General features: G+C 37.0%; 1 protein-coding gene across 6 annotated transcripts in view; it reads left to right on the forward strand.

The window, feature by feature from the left end:
- PHF14 (PHD finger protein 14) overlaps nt 1-17885 on the forward strand; it is a 163028-nt gene that overhangs the window by 113663 nt on the left and 31480 nt on the right. For 3 of the 6 annotated variants that reach the window (XM_030508431.1, XM_030508389.1, XM_030508407.1), the window contains exon 18: nt 15802-15915. The exons of 1 other annotated variant lie outside the window; for it this stretch is intronic. In XM_030508431.1, coding sequence (XP_030364291.1) covers nt 15802-15915 — 114 coding nt within the window. Of the gene's footprint in view, nt 1-15801; nt 15916-17002; nt 17090-17677; nt 17761-17885 lie in introns of all 6 variants that reach the window. 2 more of the 6 variants (XR_003994643.1, XM_030508399.1) reach the window with 2 other exon arrangements.

Raw genomic sequence — 17885 nt, forward strand, 5'->3', positions numbered from 1 at the left:
TGTGACGTGGAACAAAAGATGGTTTTTATATAGCAACTGGAAAATACATTGTTATTTTGAAATTGTTGTCTTCCTAGGTTTGTGAGGAGCAGTCAAACATTGACACTACACTGATTCCCTTAAAATTGAACAAGAGAAAATTATCCAAATCCAAAATTATCCAAATCCAAGGCTGTGTGCAGATTTGACACAAGTCCTTGCACCACTTAGGCGTTGTTTTAAGAACTTCAGTAATGCCAAACCTTGGCAAAGAAATGAATTTCACTATCAAGATAATTTAAAAAAAAAGGGTGAAATTGCAGTGTATGGTAATTCTTCTCAGTTGGCTGAAGTATTGCCAATTGTGTTTTAATAGTTGCTCCCCAGGTGTCATATTTTAAAAAAGGAGTTGGCAGAGTCTCCGTTATTTTCTGCAAACAGGTATAATACATCTATGTAATGAATAATTTCGACCATAAAATGTTCCAAAAATAATCAGCCTTGAAATTAACTTAAGATGGAACTTGATTTATGAATAGCAGATAAGCTCAGCCTAAAGTTAGTTGGTGTTAAATCCCCAAATTAATCCAAATAATCAGATAAACTTAGTTGGCAGAAGAAGATTCCCATAGTGTAGGTGGGAAGCTTAGGTTTTCATGGGGGAAAAAAGAATGTTAAGCACCGTAAAATGTTTCTGGAACAGATGTTTATTTTAAATTCTTTAAAATTATTAAGTTAAACCTATTTTAATTCTTCTCCATGTCAAAATTAATTCTACCAGTTCCAATACCCCATAGTACTAATGGCCAGATCCTCATCATAGACTTCCAGTGCTTGTAATTCTTCTTAGGTGCAGCTTAACTGTATCAAAAAAGTATAGAAAAAAATGGACAATACAGTACAAATATTGTCTTTCCCATTAACTTCATTCACTCTTTTTCATAAACAATCCAACAATGCAGAATTTCCTTTCCGAAGCTGAAGCTTTGCACAATGTTCTAAGTTCTTTTCCTTACTAGGAGAGCAGTAATACCGTTTAAAGCCTTCCATAATGCTGAATATTTTATGACGAAAGCAGGAGGAAAAAATGCTTCAAATACTACTGAAAAGAGTAATTCATTCTGAATGTCATGATACATACACATGCCTTATAACCAGGTACCCATCAGAGCTGTTCTATCATTCCCCTCCTCATCTGGACAGGGGAGAAGAAATACAGTGAAAGGCTCATGGGTTGAGATACGGACAGGGACATCACTCAGAAATTACTGTCGTGGGGAAGACAGCCTCTACTTGGGGAAATCAGTTTAATTTATTACCAGTCAAATCAGGGTAATGAGAAGTAAAACCAAATTTTTAAAAACACCTTTCCCCCACCCCTTGCTTCCTCCCAGGCTGAACTTTATCCCCAGATTCTCTGCCTCCTTCCTTGAGTGCCACAGAGGGATGGGGAATGGGGCTTGTGGTCAGTTCATCACATGTTATCTCTGCCACATGTTATATTTTAACTCAGGGAAGGACTCTTCACGCTTCCTCTGCTCCAGCGTGGGGTCCCTCCCACAAGAGACAACCCTTCATGAACTTCTCCAAAGTGAGTCCTTCCCATGGGCTGCAGTTCTTCACTAACTGCCCCAGGTGGGTCCCTTCCGTGGGGTGTATCCTTCAGGAACAGGCTGCTCCAGTGTGGGCTCCCCTCCACGGGGCCACAGCTTCTGCCAGGAGCCTGCTTCAGTGCGCGCTTCCCACGGGGTCACAGCCTCTTTTGGGCATCCCCCTGCTCTGGTGTGGGGTCCTCCACAGGCTGCAGATGGATATCTGCTCCACTGTTAACCTCCATGGGCTGCAGGTGGATATCTGCTCCACTGTGGACTTCCATGGGTTGCAGGAGGACAGCCTTCCTTACCATGGTCTACACCACAGGCTGCAGGGCAATCTCTGCTCTGGTGCCTGGAGCACTTCTTTCCCCCTCCTTCTTCACTCACCTTGGGGTCTGCAGAGCTGTTGTTCTCACATGTTCTTATGCCTCTTTCTGGCTGTAGTTTGTTACACAGGTTTTTTTCCCCCGTCTTAACTATGTTATCCCAAAGGCACCACTACCATCACTGGTGGGCTGCACGTTGGCCACGAGCAGGTCCGTCTTAGAGCCAGCCACATTGGCTTTATTGGACATGGGGGAAGCTCCAGCATCTTCTCACAGCAGCCACCCTGTAGCCCCCCCACTACCAAAACCTTGCCACACAAACCTCATACAGAAATGAAACAAATTATTTTTTCAAGAGGCTTTGTAAGTATCTCGCAAATGAAATTATTACTGAGGTAGTCCTGCTTTTCCTAAGTTGTCTTGATAGTTTTGCTTTTTTGAAACTAAAAATATGCTACTGAAGTGAAAACAAGCAAGGATGACTGAAATTAGAAACAAGCTTGCTCATTAATTACTGCTTTGGTTAAAATACGCATGTCTGATGTCCAATGGAACATTTAGGAGGTACCTGGTAGTAAAGTATTAGACTTAAAAACAAATCATAAGCACAACATAGTGATTATACATTTTTTAATCCATGTAATCTGAATATACACAATCTAACATTTAACTGACTAAACTTCTGCTTTAAATGTGTTTTACTTTAGATAGAATAACTGTTACCTACCCTAAGGTAGTGGTTAAGGAAGCAAATTCTCTTCATGGGCAGTTGTTAGAAATGCTACTGCTGCTTTGCACCTTCTTTAGGTTATGCTTCTAACAAAATCTGCTTACAAAGACAGTTTATCTGGGAAATAGCTCTTCTACTGAATCATGACTTATACTTCCTAAGCCATGACAAAATGAATTTACAGCCTACGTTGCCCGCTACTGTACTGCCGAGTGGCAAGGAATCTCTGTGGGGACCTATCTGCAATTGGGAAAAATCCAAAAAGCAGCTAGCATCGTGTTTGAAGTAAAGCCACTAAACATGGTTTTATGCTAACACAGCGTGAGAGAATAAAAAATGAGAGTGCTTTTTCAGCCCTGAGCAGCACCCCACAACAGGAAGATTCTATACCTCCTCTTTGGTATTCAGCTGTGTGCACTCTCAAAGGATGTGAGAAGGCTAAAAGAGTAGTGTCTAGGAGGGACAGGGGAATGCTTGCTCCTTAAAGAACTAGAGGCTTTCTCTTCCTTGCTTTTGAAAATCAATTTCTAGATATTTATAATGTTGAGCAGCATTGTGACAGTGAATTTTACATATTAAAGATGTTATGTGTGAAAGACATGGAGATGATAGTAGTTTTAACCCAAGTTTTCTGTTTTATATTCCTTTTTCAGTGAAGTCACGAAAGATACACACCCATGAAAGTCACTGAACTGTAGCTTACGAAACATCATAGCTTACACCACTGCTATACATTCAGATCTATTCCATCAATCCAGTTGTCTTCCTACTTCTAGAGTTCCTAAAATAATCAGCCTTTTGAGTATTGATAATTAGGGGCTTCATGCTGACAGTGGAGCCATAAACAAATTTACCGATAAGCTGTAATTGACCATTACTACTTTATATTAACAACCCTATTGCAAATTAGGATTGTTATTTACTTAATTAGTATAGCACATGCTGATTTTGAAAGCGTCTGAAAAAAATTGTGAATGAAAAGCTTGTAACTGACTTTGGAATTTTTTAACCTTTCAAACCTTGATTAAATTCTTGGTTTAGGTGATATAAGCTGCCAGGAGGGCAGTATTAAAAACATTTCCACTGTGCATAATCTTTTCCAATTTGAATATTCTTAAAGAATTAAGATAATTATTTTTTACCTAGAAATGTATTTCTTGCCTTATGTTTTATATAGAGCTAGAATGTATGTAATTAAAGAAATATGTATCTTAATTCCTCACTAGTCCAACTTTATTGCCCTGCAAATTATCTTAGCACATCACCATATTCTATATGATCGAAGAATAATTAGTTCTTTAATTGTTAGTCTCTGGATAAGGTCTGAACACATTGTCATAGTTGCCTAATTAAGTGCTTGTGTATACTCTCAAGGTTGATTTTATTTTAGAGTCAAAGAAATGCAGCCATATACATCACTTGAAGTAATGTGCAAATTACTGATGCTGCCTGGGCAAAATCTAATCATACCGAACCAAGTAGGAGAGAGAAAGGAGAGTGGAGAAGAAACCAAAAAAGTGCCATTTTGCGTAGTGCTAAGCAAGTAATGAATTTTAGCGGAGTCAAGATTTGCTTTTTGTCGTTATGTTAGATAGTGGTAGTGAAGTTTAGTTGCCATTCTCAAATAGAGATTCACTTAGTGCCAGCCACATTTAATCACATTTTGCAGAAGACAGCTGGGTATTGCTGATTTGTGCTGTGTCAGCCACTTTCTGTGGAAAAGAGTGTTTCATCGCTTGGATTTTAGCATTCTGTAGCAGAAAAGTTCGCTCGTCTTAAAATTGGCTCAGCAAATAGCTTGTATGGGTATATAACTGTAAGAGCATTACAATCAGCTCTACCAAGAAAAACCACAAATAAATGGAATTTTAAAATAGATTCTGAAAAGATTTTCACAAAACCTTTAAAATGTATAGTGCATTGATAAATTCTATTAGCAATTAAGTTTATCTTAGATTTTTTAGTAAGTGTGTCTTTGGTAACGATTGAAAATTATTATCTGGTTCAGTGGTTTGAAACGCATTTGGTCATGTTTGAAAAGTCTTAAGTGTATTTCAGCTGTGTCAAACGGTACCGAAGTACTTCATATGTGGAAAACCTTGGAATCTGTAGATAGCAAGATTTCTTCTAGCTACTAATCTCATGAAGACTGAAGGGCACATGGTATCCTTTCAGTTGTGGTATAAATAGCTGAAGAAAAGAAGTGTCAGAAAGGAAATAGCAAGATAACTCAATGTTTATGGAAGGTACACACAAGTATACTTAGAGTGAGTTAATCACATCACATATTTATTTTTGGAAATAGAAGGGTATCAGCAGATTGATACAGTCATTGACATAATGAATATTAAATGTGTAACCACTCCTGTGCAATAAATAAGGATACATATTAGGTACTAATGTTTGCAAGTATATTGTATATTAAATGAATATGCAGCTTGTCCCACCATTTTCTTCTCATGCATAATATCTCCACTGCTTGTTTAGGTTCAAGGTATTGCAGAAGGCAGAGGAACTTTATTGCAAAAATGATATTCTAAATACGGTTTTTAATTGCGGGTGGTAAGGAACTTTTTGAAGGTTATTATAAGATGTCTGAATCAATGTAAAGATAGCTTCAAGAATCTTAAATTTAAAGGGTAATTATGAGAAAATACAAAAAGTTTGAGATCTGGGAGTTGTGATTCATTGATGTCTTATTAATTCTCACTGAAATGACCTATAGACCTATTGTTGTTTATGTGCTTTCTAGGTGCAGCATAGACAGAGACCAAAAAGCTCCTTGATATAAAATAGTAAAATATTAGAAGACAGTTTGTACCCTTTCTCAGGTACCCTGATTAATATACAATGGATCATTTTACCCACTGACTCATCCTTCCATCAACGCGACCTGCTTCAGCTAAAGAATAGAAAGATCATAGAATCATAGAGTAGTTAGGGTTGGAAAGGACCTTGAGATCATCTAGTTCCAACCCCCCTGCCATGGGCAGGATCTCTTAAGCAATCCCTTATGAAATATGATCTTGAACCTTCTTAAGAGGAGGAAGAGTGAAGTGAACCAGGATCTTCCTGATGTGTTCACCAATTAATTTAGGGCAGCAATCAAACCTTCGTCTAAAAGTAAGGCATTAACTGTGTCTGCCTCTCTTTTTTCTTTTTTTTAATTTAAGGGGGAAGTAGAAAAGGAAAGAGGAAGGGGAAATAGTTAGACCCCAGAGAGCTTTCAGTGTAGTGAATCTCAAGAAGAAGAAGGGAACTGTTGATAGATACTGAATTCTGAATAAAACTAGTATTTAAAATACCCTGTTATTTTGAACATTTTCTGTTTATTTGTTTATATAGATCTACATTTCAGTATGCTGATTTTCATGGATCTTGATCTGTGGTATCTTAGTGTGTATTTATCTTAGCATGTTGGTTAAGATCAGGAATGCATTTTTGAAAGTAATCCCCCAGTTGCCACCAGTTGCTATGCTTTGGTTCAGGTTACAGAGTGGCCTCAAGAGTGTTCAAACTGGTTCCTGTCAAGGGACACTAAAGCTGAGGATGTATTCTGACTGCTAATAGGCATGCTGCCTCTGTGACCAAACTAGTCCTGTCTTTGAAACATGTATAGCACGTCTGGTTGATCCTCAACACTGACTGCTCTGCTTACAGAGCCAGTCCTCTCAGACTGCAGTGTTTACTGGTATGAAGTGACGATTAAAACCTCTCTTATGTTTGCTTTATCAAAGGTGTGTTTGTGTTTTAGTTTCATTGACTACAAAAGTTATTCCTATTTTGAGAAGGGAATTTGTGAAATTCACATATCGGTAGTCTCAAGGTCAAAACCCTAAAAATTGATGTATGGATATATACTGCTAGGGTATAAAATTTTATCATTTGAATATTTGTATAAGCACTGTATGCATATGCTTTTAACAGAAAGAATCTGGTCTGCAATTATATTAAGCAACTACATGTAATGGTAAGGGACTTGGTGTGTTTCCTACTACAGATGAGAAACATAAAAAGGTATTTTGACTGGTAGATGTAATCTTAAAAAGAAAACCAACAACAAAACAGGGAAAATATGCCTCTTGGAACAAAGCAGTGAAGTTGACATTTCAAGTGAATTTAGCCTCATCATTCCATGTATCATTTACAGTGTTCTTAATTAGGGAAGAGTGAGGAATTTCCAGGCCTTTCTGCGGATGCTTTAAACAGCGGTAGTAGTTGTGACCTTTCAGTTCCTGTGGGCTCAGCAAAAGATGGCTGATCAATGTCACATCTTAAACTGTGTCAGCTAGGCTGTTCATTCCCTTTTTAGTAAACAGCTTATTGTCAGTGTAGCTCAGTTTGACAGAATAAAATAGCCTTGTGTTTTAGCTGTCTACTTTCTATTAAAAAAAGCATGTCTCTCTGTTTACTAGATTAAAGTTATATGGAAATTTTCTTTAATTACTCTAGTGACTAGCGTCAATGAATAACTCAGTGGTACTCACAAAGTAGTGTTCCTAACCTGTGTTAGAAGCTTCTTAAAGGATGTCCTTTAAGAACTCTTAAAAAAAGAGATTTTTTAATTTGGCACATTCAGATGTTAGAGAGATCTGAAATGGAGGATATAAGAAACACTTTTATAGAAAGATTCTATAAACACTTTTCTATAGATAGATTCATTCTTTCAAAGTATTTTTATAGCCTTGAATTAATGTTTTAGTTTTCTGCTTTATCAGTTGAAAATAAATGATGGTACTTTTTAAGAAGAGAGTGAGAGAAAGAGGAAGAGAAAAGCAGAAAAATAATGGCATAAAAGGGGAAACATGAGCACACACATTCATAAGAATGAGAAAATTCCACTTGGAGGAAAACATAGAAACCCTTATAGAGGAGAATGGAGTGAATTAAGAAATAGGTCTTGGGCAAAGTGGAAAGAAGGATGTGGAGGGCACACAGCCAGCCTTCCTCCAGAGCAGTATTTACAGAAAACCTCTGAAGCATAGGCAGATAAGTGGGTGCCATAGACAGGAATTTTAGGGACCTATAAAACTCACATAACAAACTTCGATTGCACAAAATGATGTACTGTGCAATCCCTTTATTTCATCTTGTTACTAGAAAAGATTGTGGAAGTGGGGAGAAATGAAAACCAGTTATGATTTAATAAGTAGCCTTTGACAATTTTGTGGTGCTTTTGGTGATCACACATTTTAATAGCACTCTGTTTTGCATTATGTTGGGAAAATTTGGACTTCAAGGAGTTGAAAAGCAAGAATCAGTGCTGATGAAGATGTGAGGAGCTAAATAAATATTGCTTAAAGGACTTCTCTAAGGGGAGAAAAAAATTCAACCCTATGAATGTGCTGACCCTGTCTTGAGAATTAAGTTAGATGGTACAATTTAAAGCTTTGTTCCAACATCTGACATACACACTCTGCATGCTGATGCATAATATCTGAAGATTGTGTGCTTGAAAGAAAGCCTTTTCTGAGCTACATTCTATTTTTGTTATAATAAAGCAGCTGCTTTTTGGAGCAGAGATCTTCTCAAGTGCTCAATCTTCTAGTTCAAGTTAAGTACTAGCCAAGTATTGTAAGCAAATTTTGTGTATGCTTTCTCACAAGCTGCTGAAGTGCAGTAAAGCAAATTACTTTGACCATAAATTGTGCAAATAAACAGCTTGGCCCTGCGAGGTGGAAGTAAGTTTCCTGCTGTACCTTACTCCGAAGTTGTCCCTGCCTAGTAGTCCAAGAGCACAGAAAGTTTGGGGCAATTCAGACATGATTTGAAAAGAAACACAGGTGGACTATGTGAATTGGTTGATGTGGTCTTCCCCTGATCATTCAATTGCTTAGGGAAAGAGAGAACTGCAGGCCCGAATGTAGCCTTACTAATGGAGCAATTGCAGCTGCAGCGCTGCCTTCCACAAGTAATAGCAGGTGGCACTGTACGGTTGTTGTTTAGAAAATCTTCGTTTACATGTTAGGTATAAAATGCCCATGTCATTCTGTAAATATGTTGGAAGTCAACTATTGCTGTTATATGCAACATACATACAGCTATACGGTAAGCACCACACTTCCTGTGGCCGTAGATGCTTGTGACGTGTTTGAGAATTTGGTTTGCAAGTTTTGGGTGTTCGGGGTTTTTTCAGAGGAGGGGGAGGGGTCAGAGGGATCAGAGCTGCACAAAATGGGCACAGCAAAGATGAAATATCCTGATCCAGCAATAATAAATTGCATGCGTATTGTCTTAAGGAGCTTTTAGGACTCCATAAAATTACTTTTAAAGCTCCGTATAATAAAAAACTGGGACAAAAATACCTTCTAGGCTATGGTATATGCCTGTAACCTAATTTATAATAAGAAAAAATAGCTGAACAACATATAGGAAGAAAGCAGTACAAACAAAAAAAAAAATGGAGTTACTCTTATGTGCAGTGATAATGGCATAGTGCAGCAGTTTTGCCAATATGTTAATATACTGCAGAAGGATATTCATATAAAATCTGTTGCTCTGGTGCACCAGATAATTACCAAATTATGCAAGACATAGGAGATTTAGCACAAAAAGGACAGATACTGGCTGTATCCCTTTACTGAAGAAATTCTAAAAATTTCTGGCGATGATGTGCATGTTCAAACAGAAATTTTTGCCCATAGTTTGAGCATCATGCAACCATGGATGCTCAGTGGCTTTAATCCATGACAGTAATGGGAAAATTGTATCCCTTTGCATTATATATATGAGATGAGGTTAGTGTGGCTAATCTACATTTTGAAGTTTAATTTCAGTTTTTGTATTCTAATGTGATTTTGTTAATTATAGTGTTTTAGGAGTTGATTTTGAATACCGTTCAGAGAATTCTGGGGTCGGAAAAAGCAGCTATTGAAAGGGTAGCTGAAAGTACAGCTTTTGAATGTTGGGAAATAATGAATTATGAAAAAGTAAAAGGGAAATACAATAATCTAGGAGAGTTTGATTTGAAAGGTGGAGAATTCAGTCCAAAGAGAGGTAAGATTGGTACACTGAGTAATGGAGATGTAGAAAATATGTGTTAGAAAGGGGAAACTAATTCAGGTTCCAGAGGTCAGTGAATAATACCTTCAAATGATAAAATGTTTTCCTGTTTGCTGTTTCTATTTGCATGTGATAAAGTTGGATGAATAAATACGGAAAACATTATTTTGAGAGTGCTCTTTCTAGCTTTAAATACATGTACATTATTTTTTTTCCATTTGAAGAAAGCATGCAGAGAAAACGTGTGACCCTGTTTCCTCTCATACTTTGTTCAAACACTTCTAGTGAAATATTAGCAATAGTAGCACCCCATTCTTATTTTAAAATAACAGTGAAAGTGGGAATTCATCCTTTGACACTTGGAAATGTAGGTAGATTTCAGAGATGCAAGCTTGCTTTGTCAGTGCTTTAGTTTACTGAAACGTAGAGGGATTGATTATAAATTGAAACAGATGAGTATTTATTGGAAACTTCTTGTAACTTTATTAGTTCATATTGCACAATGTGTTTGAAGAAAAAAAAACAGTGTGAGGGTAAAAAATGTAATTTTTCTGGAAAACAGATAATTATAAAAGGTTTTTCTTTTGTTTCTGTCTTTAAAAGAAGGCAGCAGATTTAGATAGGTTAAGATTCATTACCTGAACTGAGGTAGTTTCAGAGTCAGCTGGGAATGAGACCCTGTTGTGCTAACAATGTATAAACACAGAAGTCATGGTCCCCTTCTCAGGAGAGAGAAAAAATTGCCAAGGACATGACAACGCTGTTGCCTCTGTGACTGGCAGCATAGGAGGTTAGCACATGTACATTAAAGGCTGCATTTGTAATTTCCTGTCTTTGGAGAGGGCAGAGGAAGAGAGGAGATGGTCAAATGTTAAATAAAATCAGCATGAGAGTGACAAAGGCAAACAGAAAGAAGGAGGGAAATTTTACAGCGGTGGAGCATGACTTAAAAGTGCAAAGCCCATGCTTTTCTCTCATTAACTAACACAGGGCAAAATCCTAGGAGTGGCAGTGATTGATCTCGTATATGAGTCGATTTAGATGAATGCTAAATTTCCCCTGGGGATTTACGTTGTCCACCTGTGAACTGTGGAGAACTGCAGATACCTTGTCTTCACCAGATCTTAACCAAATTCTGGCTAAGATGTTGTGAATACTTTCAAAGTATACCCCTGGGGTGCAAGAAAGGATAAGGATGGTAGGAGCGGTCAGTCAGGTGGTGGAGGGCTCTTTTGTGGTCTGGGCTAGAGAGGCACCTTTGGTCTGCCTCAGGAGGACTTTTTCTGTGCAGGACTGAAAACGATACTCTGTGAGGCCATAAGCACTTTAGCACTTCAATAAAAATGTGCTAATTTCTTCCCTTAGTCCTTCAGCCTTAAGAAGCTGTCTTCATGTTTCAGAAAGGGCTTCCTCCTCCCTCCCACTCTTTTGTAAGTCTAAAGAGGGACGAATATTTCTACTTTGTTACTGTTAGAAGTCTTTGTTAGTAACTTTGGCTTCCAATTCATTACTGCAGTCATGTTTTCACAGCCTGGTGTGAGAGATAAACCCTTTGCAAATGAAGACAGCATCCATTTTCTTTCTACCTCAGGCCACACAGGATTGATTGGGGTAATAAAATGACAGTAGCATGTAATATACTGGCAGCTCTTTAATTTGAAAACTAGTTCCAGGCTGATTCAAAACTTGTTTAAAGCTAATTTATGACTTGTGTAATTTTCAACTGGACCAAGGTAAAGGATGTTATATGAAAACTGATGCAGAGTTAACATAATATATTCAAACCTGTCAGTTTGAAATCATCTATAACGGGTTTGTGGGTTTGTGGGTTGATTTGTTTCAATTCTTTTTCAGTTTTGTTTTAAAGTAGCCATGACAGAAAATTGCTTGACTGGTATAAATGCCATTGTGAGACACTATTTCTCCATCATCTTGTTTCAAATGCAACTTCTTATGCTTTCTAGCAAAGCATTTTATGCACACTTTTAAAAAATATGCATCACTTCTCCCTATTCTTCAAAATAAGCTGTGTAGAGTTTCTATTTTGTATGGGACAGCATCTGTGCTGATGGTAACATGGATTGTAAAAAATTACAGTGTTTCATTACCATAATGTTCACTTTGAACATTCCCTATATATGTGTCTGAATATAAATATCTGTATAATATTTACATATGCAATACATCTGTGTATATTTGTTCTGATACTGCATTTAATGGCTTGGTTTTTAAGAAAAACAGAAGTAAAAATAGTTAATTCCTCAAATTAAGCCACAACATCAACATAGCATAAAATGTAAGTATTTTCTTCTGAAATCTATCACTTTTATGTAGCTCACAAATCACGTCTGTATGCACTATTGATTTTTCAACATACTGTGTCAGTGATGCTTCTGCTCAGAAAGAGACAAAGCTAAAAGCCAAATGTTTGCTTCTGTTACAGTAGATGCAAATAGCAAATACACCAAATGTGAGGAAGGGGAGAAAAGAACTGAGTGCTTTCAGGGAGGTGCTGCAGTTCAATGCACGTCTGATTCCTCACCTCCTGCCACTTCTTGTTTCCTTTGATCTTTGCTGACCTAAATTAAAAAATAAAATGTTGACAGTGCAAGACTCAAAATCTAACCAGCTACATCTTTGTGTCTGCTGCCGAGACGAGCAAGCAAGTTCCATTCCACGACTAGAATATCTGATTTGTTATGTATTTGTGTCAACATTGACTTAAAATGTTTTTTGCAGAACTGTGATTGATTCAAGCCAATGCTGTTGTGATATCTTAAACTGCATAAGCATTTAGGTCATAATTCAAAGCAGGGCTGTCTTTCTTGCATAAACATAGTAGAATGTTTACTCATTTCATGTTTCCTCTTCAAAGTTTCCTAAGTCCAAGAAGGATCATGTTCTATGGAGCTTTGATCACAATCTGCATTTTGCAGGGAAAATGTAATTACTACGCATTCTGAATTTATTTGTTTACAATGCACTTAAATTTCCAGAAAGAATTTCTGTATTTTCAGGAAAGTGGAAGTACAACATAGTAGTGGTTTTCCCCATAATTTATTAATTTATATAATTAAATATTGTAATCCGTTAGAAAGCTAAATGTTGATCTGTCAGACTTCAAAATGCTGATATGTGAGCTTTCCTTTGTAGATTAGAAAATACAATAATATTTTAATGAAATGGGAAGGGCTGAAGCATCAGAAAAGACCTGTACCAAATTACTTACTGTAGTGATTACCTGTCCATGAACAGTCGTGTCCATCACTGCTGCAGTTGAGACTTACAGATCCATAAAACATTGACATGGTTTTCATCATACAAGGCCTTGAAAAGAAGAAAGGGATGACTTTTTGCAAAGTCAGTACAGTATGTTGTGATACAAATAATAGGAAGGACTATAAGCTAATTTTAATTTTTGAAGTACGTTTTTCCGTTTAACGCGTCTTCAGAAAAAATACTGGTTTATATCAGCAATACAGATTTTTTACCTTTCCTTTACAAAAACAAACAATACTAATACATTTTCAGGTTGTTTTATTTGCCTGAGTACAAGTAAAGTTACTAGGAGTTGTTACCAGAACTGTTGCTCACTTGGCCATGTAGTCATAACACATAGAGAAGAAGCTTTATGAAGGTTCTCAGTTGCACCTTGCAGCGCTTTTATCATTGTACCTTACATGAAAGGATCTCGTTCCTCTTACTGAATGTGTTTATTTCTGAAAGCTGTACTTCACATGTTGCCAAACTAGTTCAGATCAACATAGATTGTCTTTCTTACCTATGTTCAGGATCTATGCAGTTTTCCTACAAAGTGACAGCAGTGTGAAAAGAGATGATAAAACCAGCATAATTGGAAAGAGAGACAATTTTCTGTGATTTCTGAATAATAAAATGTGATTTTCATCCATTTTCCTAAAAATTGAAGTATTGTATTAGCCAGCTTGTTCTTAAGAGACCTATTGGAAGGATGGTCAAACTGCTCAGAAGAAGATATTTGAGACTTAATGGTGAAAAGAATCTGTCATCCTATTGAGGAAAAAGGAATGTAACAGGAATATATGTTTACCAAATTGCAGTTGCTCAGATAATTTTTAAAAAACAGCGTTTATTACTTAAAGAAAAAATGTAACAAAAAATGGCTCCTGCCATTATCTGCCCACAGGTAATAGCAACATAATAAAAATTTGTTCAGGCACAAAAGACAGGCAGAATTCAAGGAGAGAAATCACTGAGCCAAAGGATTCAGACAAGTACATTATTCCAGCAGATGTGGTTGTTACTTTGGTTTTGTAAGTAGTGCAGAAGAGCTGCTGGAAACATATTGAGCTGATAAATTGCATGATGGTGATTTAACTTTCCAGTTCTCAAGGAGAAAACAAAACCATACTGTTCAGTACTCGGAGGCAGTTCATGGCTAATTGGGTCAACAAGAAGAGAGAGTTTCATTGTCATAGTTTACTGAGAACCAAAATGAGGCAGCCTTTGAGACAGAGGACGTTTGCCTCTTCAAGTCCAGATCTGCTAGGGAAAACAGCTGTCAGGATTAACACAATGCAAGGTTTATTTTTATGGCATACAGAGCATGGAGTTTCATACAGTCACTTAGAGAAAATGCAGACTTTTGTAATCAGAATGCTGGAGATGTTCCTCCTTGCAGTTCAGTGCATTTAGATATGGTGTTGGTAATATCTGTAGGAACTGAGAAAGCTGAAAATTAGTGAAATTAGTGTTTTATTATTGCTGTCATGGAATTAATTGGGATGGTAGCTCTACCAAGGTAGCTCATTTTTCCTTTTGTTCTACAGATCCAGTGCTTATGCCCGTAGAACGGTTATGTGCAATGGCAGTTTGATTTCATTGTTAACATTTTAATTGGTGGTTTTCTTTAGTCTTCCCTGAAAGCTGATTTTTCCTAAAGTGTCTTCCTCACACTAAACCTTAAACTAAAGTTGGTAAGCCACAGAATGGGCCAGAATATCCTCTTTTTAAGTCACAGAGAGGTGGTACAATGAGAGACATAAAAAGCATTATTTGAGATCTTTAACCTCCAAAGCTATTTTAAAGGGATTCACCTGAAAAAGTGTAGGAAATAGATATTCCCCTTCCAGGCCCAACTTTCTAGCCTCCAGCAGCCCCCTCCATGTATTAATTCTTTTACAGTATCTGTTCTTACCTGCGATTCTCCATGTCATTCAGTAATGGTTGTTGAAACAGTGTTCACCATTTCCCTTCCAACAGTCAAAGATTCATTAGGCTAAACTGCAAATGCTGAATATTATCATTATGAAATTTTAATTTACTTTTTAGAGGTTGTTACATTGAAAAACTTAATAATGAGCTTTTCAGCTTGCAGTTTCCAAAAGTATAATCTTGATTTCATTGCAATTAATGACTGTAGAGAAAAAGTGATATATCAAAAGCACATATTCTGCTTGCTAAGCGGTGACATCTAAAATATCTTCTCTAATGAGCATTACAACAAGCACAGTAGAGATAGTACTGATTAATGGATTCTTTTTCTCTGTAGTAAAATATCACAATCTATGCAGTTATCAAAACCACTGTGTGAAGCAGTGAAGGTATTAAAGTGGGTTGTTTCTACTAATCTTGACATGTTGCATTGCAAAATCAAGGTAACTTGGAAAACAGAATGTAAATTACTTAAGAATTTTTATTTTATTTATTTTACTGTAGTGTTAAAGTTACTAATAGACAGACAAGTCTGCTAACTTTTCTAACCTTACCAGGTTGTGTGCTGTATTGATTTGCAGTGATTGGTAAAAAATACTGGAGGGGGAGAGAATTGTTCTAGCATGGTCACAGCTGTTTTGCAGAAACCTCTATCTTGAATAAGGGGATGAAATGTAATATTCCCTTCCTTGCAGTTCAAGGGCAGGGGGAGGTATGGGCAAAACAAGCATGCTTATTTAGAACTTTGCAACCCTGAAATGCTGTATGGCTACTTAATAAGTCTTAAATTGCTCTTGTGAAGAAAGTGCTACCATTTTAAGAGAAAATATATGACAGATGTTGCCCCAGGTAAAAAGAGTAGAGTTTAAGACCTCAAGTATTTTTCATTTTGCTGCCTGTGCTTAGAGCACAGTTCTTCTCAAAAGTGCCACGTCAACACGCCGCTGAGGGGTCTATTTGTCTCTGTTGCCCTCAGGACTCCGAGCCGTCAAATGAGGTGGTCTCAGAGGCCCCAGGTAATGTGGTACCCTCTACCTCAAGAAGTAGCTCTGAAGAGCAGGTATCAGTGGCACAGAAACGTCCAGAAGAGGTAGGACATTCTGTGTCTATTCTTCTCCAAGGTTAACTGTTGTGTTTGCCTCTGTTTTTCATGCCTAGTGTTGTTTTACTCATAGCAGAGACTTTTTAAAGCTAAAGCTCAATTTTCTTCTCCCACACCAACAACATGCAAGACCAATGTAAATCTCAGGACCTTGATTAATGGTACCTCTAAGCCAAGTATATTCCCTCTGCTATCTTTTTGATACTACTTCTTATTATCAGTGATTGGGAAAATATTTCTTCTTGTTCCTGTCTTTCACACCATGACAAGTAACATCCTGTTACTGTTACTGTCCCATTAGATTCTGGCAAATTAAATTTTATGACACTGAAGAGTCAAAAGTAGAATCTGTATATAGGTATATAGGTAGATTGTAAAGCTTTTGTCATCCTTCACTAGGTTTAAACTAACAACCCAGCTGAGTGATGGGTTAGATGGGTTGTGCAAAGGAAAGACCTTTGCTAATCTTGTGCCATTTTTTGTGCCCTTGTTTTCCAAAAGGTTATACTAGATGCTAATGGTGTAGTATGAACATAAGTCCATACTTTCTCTTCTTATAAGAAAAAGTACTGGCTTATAAGGTAGTTCCATAATGTAGGCAATGACTTGGGTTTTTTTCTGTCCCTGCAATGTGTACTTGTCACAGCACACCATAGCTGGAGGAGAGGTTGTCTGCAGAATTCAGGCTTACAACTTCATTTTATGGTGGCAATCATCCTTTCAGAGAACCACTATTATCCTTAAATTAACCCTTCCAGTGAGAAGGATGTCCTTCATTTGGAGTAGCCTTAGCATTATTAATCTTGGCTTCCTCAAACAGTTTCATCATTATTATTATTATTAATATTATTATTATTATCATTATTATCATCAGCATCAAAGATATTTGAGTACCAGGTAACACAAAGGCTAGTCTTTCTTGTTTTTTTCTCAGATTTCTTGTGACTATAATCTTCCTAATAAAGGAGAGTATGAAATACTAGCCATAGGAAATGCAGTGCCATTTATTAGTTCTTCAGTGCAGCTTTTAGATAATTATCAAATATCTTCTTGAATTTCTCCTTTCCTCTGATAGTCTTGTCACTTTGTCTGAAGAAGAGGGAATTCCGCAGTACAGGGCCAGGAGGATTTTTAAGAGTGTCTTCTGGATTATTCCAAATAGGTACTTCCCTTATTTTGGAGTATCACCACATATTCTGATTAGATAGAAAATCAGGTTATCAAATCTAAGGAGTCCTGAGGATAGAGTAATATAAGCTTGTAGTAATGCTTTTGTATGTATTCTTGAGTAGCAAAGGAACTTCTAGTTTATGGAGTGCCATGGGTTCTGCCTCTGAAGTCTGAGCTTTGCCAACTTATCTCACTCCTCTGGAGAAATTAAAAGAGAGAGTACAGATTATATTTTAAAAAAAAGATAGAGGAGAAGTGCTGCAGGAGGAGGACTGAAACATGGTTAGTTAGTAAAAGGGTGAGAGGAAGATGGGTATACAGCTTTTGTCTTTGTGGAATAAAAACAGCTAAACTGTGGGGGAGAGCAGACTTCAGAGAATTGAAAGATGAAAATATACCTTTAATATTTTTCTAAATATTTCAGTAATAGTTTATGTTGAAGCTGTTTTACGGAATGTGGGGTCATAAAGTATTATATGTGTTTTATAAGGGAATGAGACTTTCTCAGATCATATTTACTGCAGTTTATATAAAGACAGAGAAAGGTGAGTCAGAAAGGGTTTTCTGGTTGGATTTGCAGGGAACCTTGAGAGGGGAGCGCCAGTATCCTGAATTTCCAAATTCAGAACCCACCATGAAACAACCCATCTAAGTTACACATGGGTAAGTCAGCATGGTAAACAAATATTTGTGAATCACACCCTAAAAAACAGATCAAAAAAAGTGTTTGCATTCTACTAATGCTTTTTTTAGTTCTCATTTTATTTGAGGTCTCTGGGTACATTCCC

Source organism: Strigops habroptila, chromosome 1 (assembly GCF_004027225.2).
Source record: "Strigops habroptila isolate Jane chromosome 1, bStrHab1.2.pri, whole genome shotgun sequence".
Classification (NCBI taxonomy): domain Eukaryota; kingdom Metazoa; phylum Chordata; class Aves; order Psittaciformes; family Psittacidae; genus Strigops; species Strigops habroptila.